Source organism: Balaenoptera borealis (assembly GCF_965194805.1).
Source record: "Balaenoptera borealis genome assembly, chromosome: 11".
In the NCBI taxonomy this organism is placed as follows: Eukaryota; Metazoa; Chordata; class Mammalia; order Artiodactyla; family Balaenopteridae; genus Balaenoptera; species Balaenoptera borealis.
Window position 1 is genome coordinate 9,774,162 of NC_138868.1, and position 23,196 is coordinate 9,797,357.

The 23,196-nt window shown below is 57.2% G+C and overlaps 1 protein-coding gene across 1 annotated transcript; it reads left to right on the top strand.

Annotated features, from left to right (window-relative positions):
* The first annotated feature begins 6,782 nt into the window (after window positions 1-6,782).
* FADS3 (fatty acid desaturase 3) lies at window positions 6,783-22,854 on the top strand. Its single transcript, XM_082344291.1, has 12 exons — window positions 6,783-7,177; window positions 16,720-16,830; window positions 17,327-17,524; window positions 17,903-18,004; window positions 18,137-18,259; window positions 18,524-18,584; window positions 19,161-19,237; window positions 19,743-19,840; window positions 20,210-20,306; window positions 20,449-20,528; window positions 20,711-20,836; window positions 22,524-22,854. Exons 1-12 carry the CDS (start codon window positions 6,971-6,973, stop codon window positions 22,573-22,575), a joined length of 1,332 nt encoding a protein of 443 aa, XP_082200417.1. The 5' UTR covers window positions 6,783-6,970; the 3' UTR covers window positions 22,576-22,854.
* The last annotated feature ends 342 nt before the right edge of the window (window positions 22,855-23,196 follow it).

The following is a 23,196-nucleotide window of genomic DNA, read 5'->3' on the forward strand; positions in this document are numbered from 1 at the left end:
GCAGGCAGCCACGCGCCTTCACTCCTGCGCCCTGGGGCTTGGGCCAAGGCTTGGGCATCTGAAGGAATGAAACAAAATCCTTTCCTTGCCCGCCCTCGTGCTTGGGATTAAACCCAAATCCTGAAGGGATTGCTGGAGGGAGCACCAACCGAGTCCTCCCCAGTGTTGCGTGGGGCAGTAGGTTATTGGGGGATGAGCCCAGCTCCTTCTCCCGAGAAGTGGTCTGCTGTCAGGAGAACGGGGGCTCTGTCGCTGCCTCACAGGGCATCTTGGGCAGATCCCCTTCCCGTCTCCCTGCCAAGTGTCACGGAAGCCTGGAGCTCGGAGTCAGAGCACCAGGGTTGCCTGGTGCGTGCAGGGCAAAGGCAGGATTGATTGTTGATGTCTGCCAGCATCACAGCAAGGCCTGTGGTAGCTCTGGTTTTTCCCGCCCTGGTCAAGGGACAGTAGTCAGAGGTGGAAGAAGGTAGAGTGGCCCGGTCCTCTGAGGACCCAGGGTAGGGCTTGGGAGGTGCCTTGTGGGGCCTGATCCCCTCCCCACAAGTAGGCATGTGGGCCCAGGCCAGTTGGTGTCCTTCCTTGTGGGGGTGGGGCGTAGCAGCTTCTGGGTCAGTATTTACTGGGGCTGGTGATCCCTCGAGGGGACTTCTCTGTTGGCCTGAGACCTTGGGGCCACTCAGCTGGTAGGTCGAGGCCCCCCCCCACCACCCTATCACTCTCTCCAGCCAGTAGCCTTTTCCCTCTTGCTCTCCCGCCTCCAACGTTCTCCCTCTCTTCCCAGCCCTCCCCCCACTCCACTTGTGATTTGAATCCCTTCTGTCTCCCCAGCCCCCTCGGATGTTCACTGGTTAGGTCTCCTGTCACAGACGTTCATTCATTCACTCAACAAACGCTGGGCAACTCATATGCCAGACACTGTTCCTGGTGCTGGGGGTACCTCGTTTGAGCTGAGACTCTCACGGGGAGACTGGCAATAAAAACAATGCACGGGTGACATCCACAGTGTCAGATGGAGGAAGTAAAGCAAGGAAGGCGATGGAGGATGTCAGGGAAGGGTGTATCCTGCCACATTATATGGGGTCACCTATGTCCTCTCCTGCATACCAGTCTCTTTCTGGCCTGGGTCAATCCTGGGTCAGCCAGGGGACAAAGGAGGATGAAAGTCTGGGCCCTGGAGCTGCCCGTTCCTGCCCTGAGCTTCTGTGCTCCTGGTCCAGCCACACCCAGCGCCAAGGAGACACCAGGCAACATTTCAGGCAACCTGGCAGAGAATCCCCACGCCAGATGTGCTCTCCCTGCCCCTGCAATAGCATTCCCTGTTGTCATGCCCAGGTGAGGCAAGGTGAGCAAACAGTAGCTGAGATGCCTGGGGGGTGCCTGTGACCCTTACACTCTGGCATCAGTATCTCCCAACAATACCTAATAGCTGAGCACTTACTGTGTCCCGGGGCTAGTTCCAAGCCGTTTAAGTGAACGAATTCACTTAATCCTCAGGACAACCCTATGAGGTACTGTTTTCCTCATTTTGCAGATGAATCGACTGAGGCACCATGAGGTCACACAGGAAATGGTGGCCCCAGAATAGGAATAAATGAGCCCAGCTCCAGAGCCCACGGTATTAGCCAGCTTCCTAGATGCTTTCTACTCATCACCTGCCACGTCCCGGATGCTGCATTCGGTCCTTCCCTGTTTTTCAGGGATGTAGAAACAGGCTCAGGCAGTGGCAGAGCAGGATTTTAATCTAGGTTTGTTTCTCACCTTTACCCCGTGGGGGGTGCCCTCACCCCTGCTCTGCAGGCTTCTGGGGGTGGGTATGGGGGGAGCTCAGGGCTTTGGCTTTTGGAGTTGGGGGGGGAAGGTTAGCTCACATCAGCCACACAGGAATTGTTCCTCAAGTGAATTTTCTAGATAACCCACTCAGGTCTCTCTAAGTAGTGCTGCACGGGTGGCCACCTCTTAAAAGCCAGCACCAACCACAGTCACTGAGCCTGAGCCCAGCCCCACCCTGGCCTCACACATTGCGCTGCTGTGTCACATTTTACCATCTGCCAAGCCTGTACTGATTTGGTCCTGCCAGGGTTCTGTACCTGGGCAAGTCACTCCTCTCTGGGCTTCAGTTTTCTCATCTTTGAGTTGGGAATATCAGACTAAATGACCTTTGCAGCCCCACTCTTTCTCTTTTTTTTTTCCCATTTATTTTATTGTGGTGAAAACCCACAAAGTTTACCATCTTAGCAATTTTTCATCGTATAGTTCAGTAATGTTAAGTATATTTGCATTGTTGTGAAACAATGTTGTGAAATTGTCCAGCACTATTTTATCTTGCAAATCTGAAACTGTGTACCCATTAAACAAATCCCCTCCCCCATCCCTGGCCACCACCATTCTATAACTACTTTAGAGATTTTATATAAGTGAAATCATGCAGTATTTGTCTTTTTATGACTGGCTTATTTTACTTAGCATAATGTCTTCAAGGTTCATCTGTGTTGTAGCCTGAGACAGGATTTCCTTCCTTTTTAACGCTGAATAATATTCCATTGTATTCATAGACCACATTTTGTTTATCCACCCTCTGTTGATGGACATTTGGGTTGCTTCTACCTCTTGGCTATTGTGAATAATGCTGCTATGAACATGGAAGTACAGATATCTGTTTGAGACACTGCTTTCAATTCTTTAGGATATTTAGAGGTGGGATTGCTGGATGATATAGTAGTTCTTTTTTTAAAAAAATATTTATTTATTTATTTATTTGTGGCTGCATTGGGTCTTCGTTGCTGTGCGCGGGCTTTTCTTTAGTTGCGGCGAGCGGTGGCTACTCTTCGTTGAGGTGTGTGGGCTTCTCATTGCGGTGGCTTCTCTTGTTGTGGAGCACGGACTTTAGGCGCACGGGCTTCAGTAGTTGTGGCACGTGGGCTCAGTAGTTGTAGCTCGCAGGCTCTAGAGCGCAGGCTTAGTAGTTGTGGCGCACAGGCTTAGTTGCTCCGCGGCATGTGGGATCTTCCCTGACCAGGACTCGAACCCGTGTCCCCTGCATTGGCAGGCGGATTCTTAACCACTGCACCAGCAGGGAAGCCCCCATATAGTAGTTCTATTTGTAATTTTCTGGGGAAACTTCATACTGTCTTCCATAGCAGATGCACCATTTTACAATGCCACCAATAGTGTACAAGGGTTCCAATATCTCCATATCCTTGCCAACACTTGTTTCACTGGTGTTTTTTGATAATAGCCATCCTAATGGCTGTGTGATATCTTGTTTTTTTTTAATTGAAGTATAGTTGAATTCCAATGTTGTGTTAATTACTGCTGTACAGCAAAGTGACTCATTTATACATATATACACATTCTTGTTCATATTCTTTTCCATTATGGTTTATCACAGGATATTGAATATATTCATTAGTTCTCTGTGCTATACAGTAGGACCTTATCCTACTGTTTATGCATTCTATATATACCAGTTTGCATCTACTAATCCCAGACTTTTCCACTCCTACCCTCTCCCACCCCTCGGCAACCACCAATCTATTCTCTATGTCCCTGATTTTGTTTCTGTTTTGTAGGTAGGTTCATTTGTGTCATATTTTAGATTCCACATATAAGTGATATCATATGGTATTTGTCTTTGTCTTTCTTACTTCATTTAGCATGATAATTGCTAGTTGCATCCATGTTGCTGCAAATGGCAGTATTTCGTTCTTTTTTATGGCTGAGTAGTATTCCATTGTATATAGGTACTACATCTTCTTTATCCATTCATCTGCCAATGGACATTTAGGTTGTTTCCATGTCTTGGCTATTGTGAATAGTGCTGCTATGAACATAGGGGTGCATGTATCTTTTTTTTTTTCTTTTGTATAAAACACAGTTCCTACCATTTATTTATTTATTTATATAAATTTACTTATTTTATTTTATTTATTTTTGGCTGCTTTGCGTCTTTGTTGCTGCGTGCCGGCTCTCTCTAGTTGCACTGAGCAGGGGCTACTCTTCGTTGTGGTCCACAGGCTTCTTATTGCAGTGGCTTCCCTTGTTGTGGAGCACGGGCTCTAGGTGCACGGGCCTCAGTAGTTGCGGCATGTGGTCTCAGTAGTTGTGGCTCGCAGGCTCTAGAGCACAGGCTCAGTAGTTGTGGCGCAGGGGCTTAGTTGCTCCATGGCATGTGGGATCCTCCCAGACCAGGGCTCGAACCCGTGTCCCCTGCATTGACAGGCGGATTCTTAACCACTGTGCCACCAGGGAAGGCCCCTTCATTGTAGTTTTGATTTGCATTTCTCTGAGATTAGTGATGTTGAGCATCTTTTCATATGCCCATTGGCCATTTGTACACAGCCTCTTTTTTCTTACTACGGGGTATTCTAAGGAGCTCTACTGTACCATCATAGTGATGCCTCCAGGGAGAGTCTTTCATGGCTGCTAGGGCTCTTGAATAATGAATAATAACTCTTCACTGAGGAGTTGTGTCTAGGGCCTAATAACCAAGCTCGAAAAGTGGTGAGCTTTAACTCAAAGCCAAATCGCAAAGCTCTGACTTGGGTCCACTTTGCGTGTCTGCTGGAGAACAAACGCCTGGGCTTTGTGACTGCTCTTTCTGGTAGGCCCAGAGTTTTTCGGAAATTTGCCCGACTGGGCCACTGTCGCCCCTACGCGGCCTACACAAACATCATTTGGCCCCAGGACAGTGGCTGGTGGCACCGTAGGGGTGTGGAGACTTCAGTGTGTCCAAGAGGCTGTGTAGCAGCTCATGGAGAAGCCCAGCACGGGCTCTCTTCAAACCTCATGTGCCCCCCCAAAAATATGCATCAGCTGGCCAGACCCTCCCTTGCCTTTTGGATAATTCCCCCTCCCCCTGCCTAAACCCAAAGCCCTGACAGTGGCCCCTTGGCAGCTCAGGAATGTCAAGTAGTCCCTCTCTCCAAGTAGCCTGAGGGGCCTCGCTGCCCTGATGGGGGTTTGGAAACAATGCAATCCCTAGTTTCCCCAGGGCCCCTGACTCCAGGAAAGTTGCCAGCCCCACTGGTTTGAAGCCCAGAGAGGCTATGGAAGTCCCCAAGGCCTGCAGAGAAATGTGGGAAGCTGCTTGTTGGGCTCTGGGGAGGAGACATCGTTCGGGCTTTCAGCCACTCAACTCCAGGTGGCAGGAGGGTTCAGCCATCTCTCTCCCCCTGTTGGGATGAAGTAGCTGGAGGCAATGGCCTGGCCCTGAGCCTTGTCCTTCCTTTACCTCCAAGGGGATCCTATGAGGGCCTTCATCTGCCTCATCTCTCTGGGGTCAGCTGGGGCAAGTGAAGGTTCTAACCCACTCAGTTCCCCACTACCTCACATGAGCTGACACCAGGCTGGGGCCCAGGGAACGGGTCAGGTGTCAGCAACTGACCACTGATGGCTGCTGAAGACAGGGTGAGGGCCACGCCTCCTCCATCCTTGTGCCCATGTGTGAACGTGGTGGGGGCAGGGGCATCTGCCGTCACCTCCAGCCTTAGCTGCCAACCACATTCCTCTATCCCCACACATGCTCAGGGAGGGGGTTCAAGGACGCCTCAGTGGAGAGGGCTCAGGCCGCCCACAGCTGTGCTGGCGACAAGGCCTTACTGGTTGTCCTGGCAACCGAATGCAGGTGCTCCTGGTACCAAGGAGAACCCACACGATCCCTCAAGCCCTTCTTTGGATCCTGCCCAACCTGTCCCACAAATATTAGTGACAATGATTTCCTACAAAGTGTTAAACGAAAATAAAATTTTAGCACATCAGAGAACTCTACTTAGGGTTCTCAAAGTGTGTTCCCCAAACCAGGACATCCGCCTCACCACATCAGCATCACCTGGGAACTTGTTAAAACACAATCCTCTGCCCCCAAAGCAGACCTGCTGAGTCCCACTCCGGGGATGAGCCCAGCGGTCAGTGTCTTGACAGGCCCTCTGGTGATTCTGACGTGCACTCAAGTTTGACACTTCCTGCCCTGTAGCATAACCTTAGCCTGATTTCATTAGGCGTTAGGTGTGAATTCTTAACTTTTAAGAACACGTACCTTTGTCTCAAAAAAATTACAAAGTGTAGGGGAGCAACCTACACTCTCAGAAGGAATTTAAGTAAAAAATAGGCAAGGGTACTGTACGGGGCAAGCCAGCCAGTAGAGCAAACACATCCGGTGAATGACAGCACCCCACTCCCCACTCTGCTCCCCTTCTGTCCCAATGGCCATCCCGAGGCGTCACCGACCCTGCAGCTCCAAAGGCAGGAAGACCACCGACTTCCATAGATGGTCCGGGGCGGGGGCGGGGGGAGGGCGGTCAGGCCAGTAACCTCAGTCCCGATGGAGGGGCCTCGCTGAGCCGATTCTGGGGACCCAGGGTTTGAGAGCTGTTTACGGTTACCCCTAGGTAGTGTCCCCACCTCTGAGCGCTCAGGGTTTAACGTTCTAGGAGGCGCAGCGGGAAGCCCATTCTTCGCAGACTCTTGTTCTGGGCCCCACTGGGCGCGGACCGGACCCCCGAGGGCGCGGCGGACGCCGGCCGTGGGCTTTCCGTCCCTCCGGCCCCGCCCCGCCCCCGCCCCGCCGAGCGCAAGCCGGGCTGCGGACGGTGCCCCCCGCAGGCCAGGGTGTGGTGGCCGCGGAGCCTCGCGGGCGGGGCGCGCCAGCCTCGACACGGCCCTCCCCGCCAGCCCCGCCAGAGCGCGGCGCAGCCAATGGGGGCCAAGGCGCTGCGCCGGGATTGGGGCGGGCACGGGGCGGCGGCGGGGGCCGGGGTGCGGGGAGGGGCGAGGCGAGCGCTGTCAGCGCGATTATAAGGGAGTGAAAAGTTGCCCGCAGACAGCCCGGCGCACGCTCGTACGGCGGCCGCAGCGGCAGGGCGGGGCCGCGGAGCAGCGGGTGGCGGCGGAGGAGGTCTTTGAACGCGGCCTCGCTCCTCAAGGGGTCTCGCTCGGCGAGGTCCCGGCTTCGCGAGGACTTTTGCACGCAGCCATGGGCGGCGTCGGGGAGCCCGGAGGGGGACCTGCGCAGCTGGGGGCGCCGCTGCCCACCTTCCGCTGGGAGCAGATCCGCCCGCACAACCTGCCAGGCGACAAGTGGCTGGTCATCGAGCGTCGCGTCTACGACATCAGCCGCTGGGCACAGCGGCACCCGGGGGGCAGCCGCCTCATCGGCCACCACGGCGCCGAGGACGCCACGGTAAGGCCGCCCACCGCTGGCGGGGTAGAGCCCAGCGCTCGCCGGGGCCTGCTCGTGGGCACCGTGCCCTGCTCCACCGGCGGGGCCTTAGCATCCTTCCTACTCTCGCTGACCTTTGACCTCCCGGCTGGGGACCCAGAGTTGGGATGTACTAGCCGGGGCCTGATGTGGAGTAAGGAGACCACATCAGCATGGAGGACCCATACCCCCGGCAGTGGAGCAGGGCTGGGCTGGAGCAGATCTGTGCGGGAGGAAGGGGCTCTCAGAGGTGGGTGTGTCATGGCAGAAAGCACTGGCCCTTGGTGAGGGGGCTCCCTGATGCTGTGACGTTCCTCCTCTCAGTGCTGGCTCTCCCAGACCAGGCTCCTCATGCTGAGCGCTTGCTGGAAGCCAGAGGTAGGGCGGGTTCCCCAGGGGCTGGCAAGGATGTGCCATCAGAGGCTGGAGGCTGGGCAGCAAAACTTGAGCGAGGCCTAGAGGTCTGTGGCTTTCCCAAGAGCTGCTGCTGTAAATGGCTCTGAGGAGCCGTGACTCACCTCTCCTGGGCTAACAGCTGCATGTGGGAGAATTTTGCTAGTCAGGCTGGGTGGGCCTCTTTGGGAAGCACATTCACCCCAGGAACAGGCTGGCCCCTGTGGACCCCAGCTTCCCCTTCCCAGCCATGTTCAGACATGTTTTGGTCAAGGAGGAATGTGGCCTGTCCAGTGGGACCATCTGGCAGAGCAGCATCGGGATGAGACTCCTCACCAGACCCTTTTCCCGCACTCCCCCATCTGGACAATAGGACTCGGGGCCATGACATTCTGTCCTTGACCATCCAAAATTCTAGGCTGGTCACGCTGGGTACCAGGAAGGTCTTCAAGATTCCAGGGGATGAATCCCTAACTGGCGGAACTTTAGATAACAAAAGCGATTGTGTCCCGTCGCAGGAGGGTCAGTGCCCCTGTTGCCAGAAACATCTGCTGTCTGCCCACTGCCTTCTCCCATGGCTTGGGCAACCTTCCCGGGACTCTTTTAGGGGGAGAAGTGTCTCTTTCTCACTTCCCCAGGAAGCTGAGAGGTTAGGGTCAGAAACCTCCTGAAACTCTAGAAGCTGACCGAGAAAGCCTTGTGGGTGGTGCTGAGCGGCCCGGCGGTGGCCACGGAGTTGGAGCTGACTGTGGGCCAGGGAGTGTGTGGCCGTGTCAGGCCTGTACATGTGCGAACGAGGCACGTGTTTGTGTGCGTGGTTATACATGTGTGCGTTGCTGCCAGGGCGTGGGGGGCGTGAGGTGCCACAGCCCCTCCCCCCTCAGCCTGGCTGAGCCCTGGCCACCCCTCCAGGATGCTGGGGGTGGCTACTCTGGCCTGTTTTCAACCTCTGACCTGTCAGACGGGATGGAGGCTGGCAAGAGGAAGACGATGGAGAATATTTACGAATCGTTTTTTCCTGCTTGGTGCCCAGGTCTGTGCTGGGGGCCCTCCCGTGTGGGAACCCCATTTAGCTCTAGACCCTTAGACCCCACTTGACAGTTTTCTCACTGATTCGTCACCAGTAAGGTCTGTTTTCCCATTTCCATTAAAACACTCTGTCCGTTCCCTGGGGCCAGGTCCCGGCTCTGCCATTGGAGGCTCTCAGGGACCTGGAGCCAGGCATGTCACTCCTCCGAACTTCAGTTTCCTCATCTGTAAAGTGGGGACAGCTGGGCCAGACAGTGAGCCGGCTGAGGGCGGGACTGTGCCTTCTCAACTCCCTGGCCCCAGAGCTGCCGTGTAGTTGTTCCTGGTCAGTGTATGTTGCCAGCTGATAAGTGTGAGTGTGCCCTGCAGACTGTAGGGTGCAGTGGACAGCCATGGCGTAGCCACCTCTTTGCTGGGTGACCTTGTCTGGTTCATTCACGGCTGTCACAGGACATGATGTCAGGCCATCTCTTAGCTTCCCCGAGGCCCCAAACACTGGGCTGGAGTTGCCAGAAATACCTGGTCTGTTCAGGCCAAAGGGGCTGTGAGGAGGCTGGGGTTGGGGGACCCCAGTCTTTGTCTGTGGTGGGCCCACAGGGCAGAGCGGGGATCAGATCACCCCAGTGCCCTGTGTGGTCCAGCCCAGACCCCAGGCACGCCATCCCCGGCCCTGGAACACAGGTGGGGGTGGGGCAGCCATCTTGCCGGGCTCTGTTCCCGCAGCCACCTTTTAGCAGCCCCTGCTGCCCATCAGCTGTTCTCCTGTTCACGCCACAAAAGCCTTCCTGCCAGGAAATGCCCAGAGTTCCTGCGCCGTGAAGTCAGTCTGTGGCCATCCTGGGATACAAAGCCGGGTACCCTGGGGAGAGTGCTCTGGGCCTTGGGCCAGGTTTGTCTAAGAGTCATAGGCGGCCTGAGACTAGTGGAGCCAGCCATGGAGGGGTGAGGCCCAGCCGCTGCTGGTCATGAGTTTAACAGGGCTGGGCGCCGAGCACCTACTATGTGCCAGGCTCCGAATTCAGTGCTTGATTTATAGATACTCCCTCTTTGAATCCTCACGATACCTCTGTGGGACAGGTACTGTTACTGCTATTTCCATTTTACAGATGAGAAAACAGACTCAGAGAGGCATAGTGACTGGAAATTAAGTGATGGGTCTGGGATTTGAATCCACAGCCCATGTTCGTGACCACCTGCTCCACTGCCACTTAGCTGTTTATTTCATTCATTCATTCATTCTTCAATTATCAAATCATTAAATCCAACAGCAGATATGCAACGAGCATATCCTACGTGCCAAACCCTGTTCTAACCTCTGAAGATACAGCTGTGAACAAAAAATGTGCTAGGAGGGACTTCCCTGGCAGTCCAGTGGTTAGGACTCCACTCTTCCGCTGCAGGGAGCACGGGCTCGATCCCTGGTCGGGGAACTAAGAATCCACATGCTGCACAAAAAAAAAAAAAAAAAAATCTGCTAGGAGGATGTTCCTTGGCAGAGGGACCAGCTAGGGCAAAGGCTCAGCGGTGGGACTGTACTCCGTGCATTTAAGGAACAGCAAGGCTATCAGCTGTCAGCGTAGCTGGAGCACAGCAGTGAGGAGAAGGGCAGGCAGTGTGGTCCAGAGGTAGCAGGGGAAGCAGGACTTTTGTTTTATTCTAAGGTGAGCGTGAAGGGCAGAGCAGGGAAGCCAGGGGAATCTGATATACATTTAAACAGATCCCTAATGAGGAGGGGGAAGGCAGAGCCTCCTAGGAGAAGGGGGAGGCATTAAGAGAAGAGATGGTGGGGACCTGCCCTCCCCAGGGGAGGCCACTTGGAAGAGGTGGCCATTCATCTGGGCCCTGGCGTGCAGGTATGTCCAGGGCAGGGGGCAAGTGATGCTGTGGGCTCAGGCACACCAACAGGAACCAGTAGGATTTAGCTCAGTGTGGTCTTGAGAAAACAAACTTCAGAGGTAGTCCTAGCGTTAGCCCATTTTGCAGATGAGGAGACTGAGGTTGAATATGGGTGATTTGAAGGGATCTTCTTGGAACCCTCAAAGGGCAGGGCCTTTGTCCTTGGGCTTGGAGGATGGGGTTTGTATCTGGGAGTTGGGGAGGGGCAGGTCTGGGCAGATCTGAGGCTCTGGAGCGAGGGTGGGGCCGGAGAGAGGGGCTGGCCAGGAACTCAGACAACCTGGCTCCAGAGCCCGTACTCTGCTTCCGCTTACCACGCCAGCTGCCTTGAAAGCTGCCTAAGGGCCACTCCCCGTGAAGTGTGACCTCTCTGGGCTCTGTGGGTGTTTTCTGCAATGTCCCCACCCACCCAGGCCCCTGGTGGGGAGAGAGGGGGATGGCAGTGCCCTGGAGGAGGCGTCGGATCATATGGTGCTGGGCAGGAACTTGGGGAGCAGGGGTGGGGATGCTAGTCTACTAAGCACCCTGGCAGTCCCTCTGCATTTCCTCCCAAGGATGCCCAAGCGGCAGCCACGGGTTTCTCAGGAAACAGCAGCGGGAAAGAGCCAGAGCTCAGTGGTGGAGAGAGGACCCGGGGCCAGAGGGCCTGGCCACTTCAGGCCACTGCTGGGTCAGTGACACCTGTGAGGCCAAGGGTGTTGGATGGAGGAACCCCCCCCACCACCACCACACCTGTCACCAGGGACACCAGGGGTGCTGGGGGGACAGGGGCAACTTCCTGAGGACATCCGTCCTTGAGCTGGGCTCTGCTGCTCCAGCGGGAGTTGATGCTCATGTTCAGGGCTGTGTGCCCTTTGGCCTCAGTTTCCTCATCTATAAAATGGGGATACTGATAGTGCCTCCTTATTGGCCTCCTGTGAGGAGACCCAGGGAGAGGATGGGAAGGAGCGTCTGACCTGGGCGTGAGATCCTGCTTTATCTTCCCACCCAGGAGAGGGAGGGAGGGAGGAAGAAATTCCTGGGTGTGTCCACTCACCCATCCTCACAACCCACTGCTGCCTCCTGAGCCGAGGTTAAGAGGAGCAGACCCAGACCACCTGAACCCCCAGCAGCCATGCTTCCTTCCCTGCTCTACCCCCTTCCTGATCTGGAACATTCCAGATTCTTTGGAGAAGTGACCAGAAATGCTCCCCGCCCCTACCTTATCTCTGGGGTGGAAGGAGGCTGCCAGCCCCTCCTGTTTCCTAGCCTCAGGCTGGCCAGGACGTGACCAGCAGGGCGCACCTCCACCCTCCTGCCTCAGGCCTGCGGGCCCGAATCTCACTGGACGCCAGGCCCCTTCTAAGTGCTCTGCCTGCACTGACTCAGTCCTCCCAGCAGCTCCACGAGATGGGTATTTGTGGTTCCTGATTTACTGACAAAATATAGGATGGAGAGGGGGTGCGACCTTGTCTGTGGCTCCAGGGCTCGGCTCTTAAGTGGCGGCTCAGATTCCATCCCTTGCAGGCTGGCTCCTAAGTCTCCCCACTCCCACCCTTAACCAGCTGCTACCTGGAGTTCAAGGTGGGGCTGGGGGCAGGGCAGGAGCCACTCTGAGGCTTCCAGGGACTGAAGCAAGGCTGGGTGGGAGCTCTGTCCTGGGAGAGCAGGGACATCACAGAAGATAGACCTGGATTCGAATCCCAGCTCTGCCACTACAAACTCTGACCTGGGCAGGCCAGAGCCTCTGTTCCCTCGCGGGCAAAATGGTTCAGACCCCTGGCTTGTGAGCTCCTTGTCCACTTATTCACCCCTGCCATCCTGCCCCTGCGCTGTGCAGGGCTCTGAGGCCGCCGCTGTGAACAAGGGCCTGTCCCTGCCAACCGCAGCTTATGTTTAGAGACATCGTTTTAATTCTAAAAGTTTCACCCAACTCTGTTCCAAGAACTAGTGAGAGGCCTCAATTGCCACTCCCGTGGGGGAGGGTCGCAGAGTTTACACCTCTGCCCCTGGGAGGACGTTTCCAGGCGCATCAGGGGTGGGGCCTCCTGCAGTACACTGAAACTTGGTCAGTGCAGCCCCAGAAACACCAGGACCACCATCCTGACCCCCACAGCCCAGTCTCCAAGCAGTCAGATCCTTGGCTACTCGGGATGGTGACCAGCCTCACGATGAGGGCCCCTTCCCTCCACCTAGGAGACCCACTGCCTCCCCTCTGACCGGGACTGGCCACCCCGGGGCTACTGCCGAGTGGCCACAAGCATAGTTTTACAGTCAGACCAAGTTCTGGTCCAACCTCCATCAAATAGAGCTGTGTGACCTTGGGTAAGTGGCTCAACCTCCCTGAGTCTTCTGCCCAGCTCCTGAATCCTTAAGCAGAGGCCAAAGAGGACTGAGTCACATGGCCCCAGCCAATGTTCCAGAAAAAGCTGTTTGCTGAGGTTTTGGTCTACGGCCAGGGACCCACCTTGTTGGTACTCAGACCACAAGAAGCGTAGGCTCAGCAGTGCCCACCCAGCCCCAGGAACCCGAGCTGCTATCCGAGGACCTGCCACAGCCCCGCGCATTCCCACCCACCAGCTGAATGCTTGTCCACGACCTCTGGGATGTCCCTGCCCGGACCTGAGGGGGCTCACACCTTCCCTCCTCAGTGCAAAGGACATGCCTGGCTGGGGGTCCCTCGGGCAACCCTGGCTCTGTCCTCCCTCAGGGTATTTCCAGGCCTGGCTTGGGTGAATCAGGACAAAGGGAAAGGAGTCGGGGAGGGAGAGCGGCTCCCACAGCTCCTCAGCATGGCCCTGGAGCATCTGAGGTCTGCCGGGCACTGGGGTGGCCCCAGAACAGACACAGAGGTCGTGAGAGAGCGGGGCTGGGAGGGAGGAAAGCCTGGGGCCGTAGCCACAGTACACACAGCTGCTCTGTGAGTTTGCGTGTGTGCCAGGCTGGGTCTGTCTGTCTAGGTGTTCTTGTGGCCTTGCCTGTGCGCGGATTCCCAAGCGTGTCTGGGAGCCTTCGTGGGTCGGTGGTGGTGTCTGCACCTGTGGAGGCGCATGCTTAAGGCACTGCACTTCCGTGACACGTGTGCACCTCTGGTGTCACACTCGTTGTGAGCATGCCGTGTGCCTCTGTGCGCGTGTGGGCTCTGTGTGCCACCAGGGGGGTGTCAAAGAAAACGAGAGGTAATCAGAGTCAACGCTCATTCAGCCTTAAAAAGGAAGGAAATTCTGACATGCCACACGTGGAGGAACCTTGAAGACATTATGCTAAGTGACAAGTCAGTCACAAAAGGACAAATACTGTATGATTCCTCTTCTACAAGTCAATTCTTTTTTTTTTTGGCCGCACCTCGAAGCAGGTGGGATCTTAGTTCCCTGACCAGGGGTGGAACCCGTGCCCGCTGCAGTGGAAGCGCAGAGTCTTAACCACTGGACTGCCAGGGAAGTTTCTACGAGTCAATTCATAGAGACAGAAAGCAGCACGGTGGTTTCCAGAGGCTGGGGGAGGTGGAAATGGTGAGCTAGGGTTTCATGGGGACAGAGTTTCAATTGGGGAAGATGAAAAAGTTTTGGAGATGGATGGCGGTGATGGTTGCCCAACAGTGTGAGTACACTTAATGCCACTGAACTGTACACTTCAAAATGGTGAAGGGGCTTCCCTGGTGGCGCAGTGGTTGAGAATCTGCCTGCCAATGCAGGGGACACAGGTTTGAGCCCTGGTCTGGGAAGATCCCACATGCCGCGGAGCAACTAGGCCCGTGCACCACAATTACTGAGCCCATGCTCTAGAGCCTGTGTGTCTGGAGCCTGTGCTCCGCAACAAGAGAGGCCGCGATAGTGAGAGGCCTGCGCACCGCGATGAAGAGTGGCCCCCGCTTGCCGCAACTAGAGAAAGCCCTCGCACAGAAACGAAGACCCAACACAGCCATAAATAAAATAAATAAATAAATAAAATTAAAAAAAAAAAGTTAAGGGTGTACCTCACATATCTTATTTAAAAAAAAGTGGTGAAGACGGTCAATTTTATGTGTGTTTGACTATAATTAAAAAGAAAAAAAACTTAGCGCTCTATAGTCCAGAGCCCGAAAGGCCCTGGAGGCGCGCCCCTTTGATTTGTCCCCTGGATTTGCCTAGTTCCAGGCAGGAGAACAGACTCGCTCAAGGTCACAGTGAGCGGGGTCAGCCACGCACAAGAGCAGTCTTCCTCTTGGCTCCCCTGCCCATGCCACTCCCCCCGCTCCCCAGTAGGCCAGCGCCCGGGGAAGCTTCCTGTGGGGCCAGCCTCCCCTCCCCCCCCTCCCAGGGGTGCTGCCCCTCCATCAAGGATCTTCCCTGGTGAGGGTGAGGTCTGTACCTATACAACCCCTTCCCCTATTATGAGCTCCAGGGAGGGGCCCCAAGTCAGCCTTCCCAAGGGCCTAGGTTATCCCAGAAGCTACATCCTCTGAGCCCCCAGGTCCTCAGACTGCCCTGGGCCAGTAAGAGAGCAGGAAAGGGGACCCCTTGGGTGAATCCTGCAGGGGTGGCCTTTAGGTGGGGGCTGGAGGGGCCTGAGGTGTTTCTGGCCCCGGGGATGGGACGGTGTGGGATGTCCTGGAGTGAGTACAGGGGCCCTGCTGTTTTAGCACCCACCAGACGCTGCTAGGCTCATTAGCAGCCAGCAGTCACCTTCCCCGGCCCAAGGGGACCCGCCACTACTCCAGGCACTGCTTCCACAGTTCAGGCTGCTGGCCGGCTGGGGGTTGGCTCCCTCAGAGAGAGCCTCTGAAAGTGCAAAGATAAAAACTGGTTGCAGAGCTGTGAACAACAATGAGCCAGTGACGCCAGGGTTAGATCAGGAAGACTGAGTGAGTCCCAAGCGTGAAGCTCAAGTTTACTCACACTTCAGAACTGCCCGCTGCTAGAGGTGGGGGTCACTTCCTGACCGGTCCCTTTCCACAGCCCTTTATCTTTCCTGGGGTCACTGTCTTCTTCCAACCCCTTCTCCTGCTTTGCACCCCGCCCCCATTACAGAGAATCACAGGAATGTTAGATTGTTTATTTAACTTACTGTTTAAAAAACTTATATTTTCCACTCCTGCTTTTAAAATCAAATGAGTTTAACTGTTCGAGCGTCTTCGGGCTGTGTGGTCCTCGACTGATTTTTTTTCTCCCGGTGGCCCAGTGGTCGTCAATTACAAGTTTCCTCACCCACATTTTACCCGTTGCTTGTGTTTGTGAAAGCTGATTAATCTGATATTTGTGACCCAGTAGAAAAGCATATGATTTCAAGAAAGCTTTCCAGTGATCTTTTTGGAAAAGTCAAACCCTTTCAGGAAAGGAATCAGAGTCTTCCAGGGAGAACTTTCTGTAAATCCTGATTTATTTTTTTTAATTTATTTATTTATTTATTTATTTTTGGCTGCGTTGGGTCTTTGTTGCTGCGCCCGGGCTTTCTCTAGTTGCAGCGAGCGGGGGCTACTCTTTGTTGCGGTGTGCGGGCTTCTCATTGCGGTGGCTTCTCTTGTTGCAGAGCACAGGCTCTAGGCATGCGGACTTCAGTAGTTGTGCCTCGTTGGCTCTAGAGCGCAGGCTCAGTAGTTGTGGCTCATGGGCTTAGTTGCTCCGCGGCATGTGGGATCTTCCCGGACCAGGGCTTGAACACGTCTCCCCTGCATTGGCAGGCAGATTCTTAACCACTGCGCCACCAGGGAAGTCCCAATCCAGACTTTTTTAAAATTTATTTATTTATTTATTTATTGTGGCTGCGCCGGGTCTTAGTTGTGGCACGTGGGCTCTTAGTTGTGGCACGCGGGCTCTTAGTTGCGCCATGCATGTGGGATCTAGTTCCTCCAACCAGGGATCGATCCCGGGCCCCCTGCATTGGGAGCACGGAGTCTTACCCACTGGACCACCAGGGAAGTCCCCTGTAAATCCAGATTTTAAAATACCCAACCAAATTTGGGGAAGGGCCCCATGGTGGCGTGAAACAGCTGGAGCCTGGCAGGCGAGGGATGTCCGTTGGGGCACCCAAGGCCTGGGGAGGACCAGGGAGGGCTCACAGGCAGGGCTGACCCATGTGGTCCTATTTCTGTGACTGCTGTAAAACCAGCTGCCTGCCTGCCTGCCTGCCTGTCTGTGTCTGTCTGCTCTGCCCTTCCATAGACAGCCCTTCCACTTTGTCTCTGCCTGCTGCCTCTGGGTGCTACTCCAGCGGTCTGTCTGTCCACCTGACTGTCTACTCTCCTTCAGGATGCCTTCCACGCCTTCCACCAGGACCTCAATTTTGTGCGCAAGTTCCTGCAGCCCCTGCTGATTGGAGAGCTGGCCCCGGAGGAGCCCAGCCAGGATGGACCCCAGAATGTGAGCAGGGCCCTGGTGGAGGCTAAGCCCCCAGCGGGGGGCTGGAGGGGACGGAAGGCATTGCCAGTAGCAGCTTCATTCGAATTATCCCAAGGGGCCCTGGGGCCAAGGCTGGGTCTGCCATCCCTTCCCGGGCAGACAGTTGTAGGCAGAGCTGTAGGGACACCTGCGCCAGCGTTTGCTGGGGGACCCCAGGCAAGCCCCTTCCCTGCTCCGGGCCCTGCATCCCCATCTATGATGAGAATTTTGATGAGCTGCACTCTTGCGGTTTTCCCTGCTTCTCAGGTACCCCACACCCTTTGTGGGTGGCGGAGGAGCCTCTGCCGCCAGCCAGCAGCCCAGCTCACACCCCAGGCTGGGCACTCTCGTCCCTCCATCCCCTTCGGCCACAGACCCACTGGGTCTGACACTGGGAGGAGTGGCTGTTGGGGGGACTTCCGGGGACGCCTGGGGCCTCCCTCGCTTCCTCGGCTGACCAGCCGCTCCGCTGTGGCAGGCCCAGCTGATCGAGGACTTCCGAGCCCTGCGCCAGGCGGTCGAGGACATGAAGCTGTTTGAGGCCAAGCCCACCTTCTTCGCTTTCCTGCTGGGCCACATCCTGGCCATGGAGCTGCTCGCGTGGCTCATCGTCTACCTCCTCGGCCCCGGCTGGGTGCCCAGCACCCTCGCCGCCCTCATCCTGGCCGTCTCCCAGGTGACCCCAGCACTATCTTGCAGCCACCTAAACTGACCAGCAGACACAGGGCCCGGCACACATGGACACTGGGGACATATTTGCTGAATGAATGAATGAATGAATGACCAGTCCCATAAGTGTGTATCTGGGGGTCAAGCTGCAGTTTAAATACACGAAGGAAGCTCTTTACTTAATAAGCCCAGAGAGAGCCCACGGCTGGGAGCTGGACGGCTGCCGCCTACAGCTCCATGACAGACCTGCAGCCCCTGGACCTCCCGAGGAAACTGGCCTACTAGGGTCTAGAGTGGAGTGCCAGCTTTGGGGGTGCCCTGAGAGCTGGGAGGGCTGGGCCCCAGGCGGCTCCCTGCCTCAGCTCCTGACCCTGCGTCTCCCCAGGCCCAGAGCTGGTGTCTGCAGCACGACCTGGGCCACACCTCCATCTTCAGGAAGTCCCGGTGGAACCACGTGGCCCAGCAGTTTGTGATGGGGCAGCTGAAGGTGAGGCTGGGGACGGGTGGTGGGCAGCCAGGGGCTTGGTGGGGAGGCCGCACTGGGTCTGCGCAAGTGTGCCGTTGCCATGGAGAGGGGGGCACGGCCTGGCCCCACTCCTGAGAGCCCCCTCCCCTGCAGGGCTTCTCTGCCCACTGGTGGAACTTCCGCCACTTCCAACACCACGCCAAGCCCAACATCTTCCACAAGGACCCGGATGTGACCGTGGCGCCCGTCTTCCTTCTGGGGGAGTCGTCCGTCGAGGTGCATGGGGGACACGCTCGGGCTGGGCCTGCAGCAGAGGGGAACTGGTAGTCCCTGAGCCCCCCGCTGTGGCCCAGCCCCTGACCCAGCCCCCGACTGTAGCTCCAGGCTGAGCCCCTGCTCTGGGGGTACCCCTTCCCCCTTTCCCAGTTGGCTAGAATCCAGAGTTGCCTTGGCCCCTGGGCCCCAGCCGGCCCCATGACCCTGCCTGGGACAAGGAGGGCCTGGAGAGCCGCCCTCCCCAACGGCTGCCTGTCCCCACAGTACGGCAAGAAGAAGCGCAGATACTTACCCTACAACCACCAGCACCTGTACTTCTTCCTGAGTGAGTGTCCGCTTGTCCCCCTGGGGGTGGGGGCCATGCCGGGGCCTGCACGGTCCACCTGACGGCTTCCAACCCCCTCAGCACAGCACCTCCAGGTCTCTCCCGGCCTCTCTCTGGTTGCCCTAGCCTGCAGCCCATGCCGACCTCCATCGCCAGGCCTTTGCCCCAGCCCTCCCCTCTGCCTGGGGTACCTTCCGGCAGAAGGAAACAACCACAGCCTTGCCTGGAGCTTTCAGAGTTCCTTCCTACCCTCACCTCAGGGCGATCCAGAGCTCTAGGGCAAATCGTTGGGGCAACAAGGTGAGGATTGAAGGGCGCTGATGTATAAGGCTGGTGCCGACCTGCTGCAGAGGCACAGGAGGTGGCGCGGCGAGGACCAGCCTGGAGAGGCTCAGACCCGGAGGGAATGAGTGAGGACCAGGCCCTGTGGGTGATGCGGGCTCATCCCAGCAGGATGGGACCAGCACCAAGTGCCGCTGGCGTTCCTGGAGGAACAAAGCCCCTCCCCCATCCCTGTGCCCGGCCTGCTCGGTGACCCCACCCCACCCCTGAGCCCTCTCACGCCCCTCCTTGCAGTCGGCCCGCCGCTGCTCACCCTGGTGAACTTCGAGGTGGAAAACCTGGCGTACATGCTGGTGTGCATGCAGTGGACGGTGAGTGGGGGCCCTGCCCGGGTCCCCTGGGCGTACAGCTGTGGTGGCAGGAGGTGGGGCGTCAGGGGGCAGCCCCTCCCAACCAACGCAAACAGATGTGCTTGTGATGGTGCGGTATTCGTGTGCACCCACGCAAGGGGAGTGAGTGTGTGCCTGTGTGTGGTTGCAGGGGGAGAGTGGGCGTATGCACAGGGCGTGCTGTGGGTCTCTCACGGTGGGGGGTGTCCTCCCTGGGGCTAGGGATCCACTGGGCCCACTCTGCCAGGCATTTGTCTCCCGGGCAAGGCTTCCCTCAGCCCACGCCCCTGCACAGCACCTTCACCTCCATGGTCAGCCCCGTGAGGCTGGCAGGGCAAGGACCCTATCCACTTACTTAGCTGAGACACCCAGGCCCAGGGAGGGGCGGTGACGTGCCCGTCCGAGGCACATCAAGCCAAAGGTGGATGACCCAGCTCCCCTTGCTGGCTGCCTCGAGGCCTCTGCCCTCCTCCTCTCTCCTCTACAGGACTTGCTGTGGGCCGCCAGCTTCTACGCCCGCTTCCTCTTGTCCTACATTCCCTTCTACGGTGTTCCTGGGGCGCTGTTCCTCTTTGTGGCTGTCAGGTATGGCCAGGTTTGGCATGGCAGGGTATGGGGAGCTCACACACAGGCGGCAGGGGCCCCTGACCACAGCCCTCCATGTCCCCATCTGCAGAATGGGGACAGTACTGTCTCCCTGGGTTGTTGAGTGGCAAGATCCTGGGGGTGGCAGGCCTCAGGGAAGCGGCCTGGCTCACACGCGGCCCCGGGGGTGTCCCCCGTCTTGAGTAGGGCAACTCTGGGTTCAACCTGGCAATGGCCCCTGCACCACTCAGCTGCTTTAAACACTAGCGGGGAGGGGTTGCCGCAATCCCATAGTACAGATGGGGAAGCTGAAGCCCGGGTCTGAGTGGTCAGCTGGACGTGGGGTAGTGCCTGAGCCTCCCCTCACAGGGTCCTGGAGAGCCACTGGTTCGTGTGGATCACGCAGATGAACCACATCCCCAAGGAGATCGGCCACGAGAAGCACCGGGACTGGGCCAGCTCTCAGGTGGGCAGCAGAGGCGGGGTCCGTCCTGGGGGTGGGGGTGGGGGTGGGGTCCCAGCGGAGAGGCATGGGGGCGCTGATGGGGCTGCCACGGGGTCGGGCTCCGTGCCAGCCCCCTCACTCGTGCCCCGCCCACTCCCGGCAGCTGGCAGCCACCTGCAACGTGGAGCCCTCTCTCTTCCTTGACTGGTTCAGCGGACACCTCAACTTCCAGATTGAGCACCAGTGAGCGCAGGCCCCGGGGGCCCACGGGGGTGGGAGTGAGGCCTGAGCCTCTCTGTCCAGTCTTCCCCCAGGGAGGCCGAGACGTGAGCCCTGGATTTCCCGGAGGGCCCGGGAGGTGGTGAGCGGGGCCCGGGGGGTGATGGGTGGACGGGGGTGCCAGCACACGCTCTCCCCGCCCCCAGCCTCTTCCCCACGATGCCGAGGCACAACTACCGCAGGGTGGCCCCGCTGGTCAAGGCCCTGTGTGCCAAGCACGGCCTCAGCTACGAGGTGAAGCCCTTCCTCACCGCCCTGGTGGACATCATCGGGTAAGGGTTCTCTGCTCACGGTGGCTCCCTGGGGGCCCCTGCCCACCCTCGGCCTGGTCAGCCCCATCCTGAGCACTCACCTGGCTCTCTGAGCTCACGTGGGCTCCTCTGTAGAAGCTGGCATCCAAGGCCTTTCCGATCAGCCTTTCTGCCCTCAGCCCGTGACCTCCCTTCCCAGTGTCCACCCACGTAGCCAGGGTTTAGGGAGCACCTACCATAGGCCCAGGCCCTGTCCTTGGTGCTACAAATACATCAGTGAGCAAAACAGGCTGACATCCCTGCCTTCCAGGAGCTGACATCCGAGCGGGGGAAACAGAAAACAAGCAGTTAAAATAAGTAAATTACAGAAAATGTGAGAAAGGGAGAAGTGCTTCGGCAAAAAACAAAACAAAACCACAGAACCTGAGGGTGGGGGCAGGAGAGGGACTGGGTGGTGCCAGGCAGGGTTGCAGTTCTTAGTTGGGGGGGGGGTGGCAGGGTGGTATTAAGAAGGCAACGTGTGAGCAAGGCAGGGAGAAGGGGAGAGGGCTGGCCATGGAGACATCTAGGGGAAGAATATTTGGGGCAAGGGAATAGCCGTGCAAAGGCCCTGAGGCAGGAGTGTGCTAGGTGTGTGGGAGAGTTGCTGAGTGGAGGAGCGGCACGATTTTGGAAAGATGCTCTGACTGTGGGAATGTACCGACGGGGCAGAAAGAGCAGAGTGGGGGTCCTGCAGCCGTCCAGGGATGACCTGGCTTGGCCCTGATGGTAGCCTTGGCAGTGGGGAACAGAGGCCGGATTCTCAGCCAGAGCTCTTCCACTTCTGTGCCTTAGCACATGCTATTCCCTTTACTTGCATGCCCTTCCTTCTATACTGGTGTTGGAACCCCTACTTCTCCTTTTTTTTTTTTTTAAATTAATTAATTAATTTTTGGCTGTGTTGGGTCTTTGTTGCTGCGAGTGGGCTTCCTCTAGTTGCAGTGAGCGGGGGCTACTCTTCGTTGCAGTGTGCGGGCTTCTCATTGTGGTGGCTTCTATTGTGATCACGGGCTCTAGGTGCGCGGTCCTCAGTAGTCATGGCTTGCAGGCTCTAGAGCACAGGCTCAGTAGTTACAGCGCACTGGCTTAGTTGCTCGCGGCATGTGGGATCTTCCTGGACCAGGGCTCAAACCCGTGTCCCCTGCATTGGCAGGCAGATTCTTTACCACTGCGCCACCAGGGAAGTCCCGCCTACTTCTCCTTCATGGCCCTTCCCAGCCCAATCCTTGGGGCCCCTGCCACTTGGCATGGCCCCTTTAGGACACCTGGCACAGGGTTTCCTAGCAAGTTCTTGATGTTTCTGGTTCCTCTGCCTGATGTCAGGCTCCTGGTGGGCAGATTCCAAGCCTTACAAATCTCTGGGTCGCGGGGCTCAGCAGGAGGAAACAACAGAGAGAGCTGGGTGAAGGAGAGACAGGCCCACCCTGGTTCCTGCCTGGACTTGGCCTTGGCTGCCCCCCCTCCCGACTCAAGGTCTAGGTCCCGCTCCAGTTAATGAGAGTGTAGCCTCCTCTCGCAATGCCCCCCTCCAGCCCCACCCAGTGCCTGCCCCAGGGGACAGGGGCTCACCAGGGAACGGGGACATCTCTACTCACACTCATCATCGTGGGGGGAGGGGGTTAATATTTGCACTTGAGTCCCTTACCTCTTCCTGCCCCCCACCTCCCAGGTCCCTGAAGAAGTCTGGCAACATGTGGCTGGAAGCCTACCTCCACCAGTGAAGGCAGCGGCACCCAGGGCCCCAGCGCCACCCAGCCACCCAGACAGGCTCCCCCACCTGCCCCCACCTTGCCCTGCCTCAGCCTGAGGACCCTGCCCGCCATCCTGGGCCCCCTCCCTGCCTGCTCCACAACCCTCAGGCCACGGCTCTAGACCCCACGGGACCGGGGCTGGGGGCATGGTATATAAAGCCACACGGTGAGCATGGCATGTTTTCCTAGTGCAAAAATTTAGGGAAAAAGGTTATTTTTATATAAAAACAAACCCAGATATATTATGGACTAGAGTATTGAATTTGCATGAATTTTGGAGCTGGAGTTCAGATCCTTGGGCCATCAGGGTCTTGGCGGGGTGAGGGGGTAGTGGTGGACGGCGGCTTTCCGAGTTCCCCTCTGCTCTGGGTCAGGGAGCTGGCATCTGCCTTGGGCTCAGATCACCTGAGGGCCTGGTCCCTTCCTGTTCTTCACCCACTCACCAGCAACCTTGGCAGATCACGCTGGGCTCACCTCACTTTACTCCTTTGCCCAGTGGGACAGGGGCTGGCGGCAGACGGGGGCTCAGGGCTGAGCGCCATGTCTGCAGGCGCCCCCGGGGGGCACAAGAGGCACCCCTGTCCTGGATCT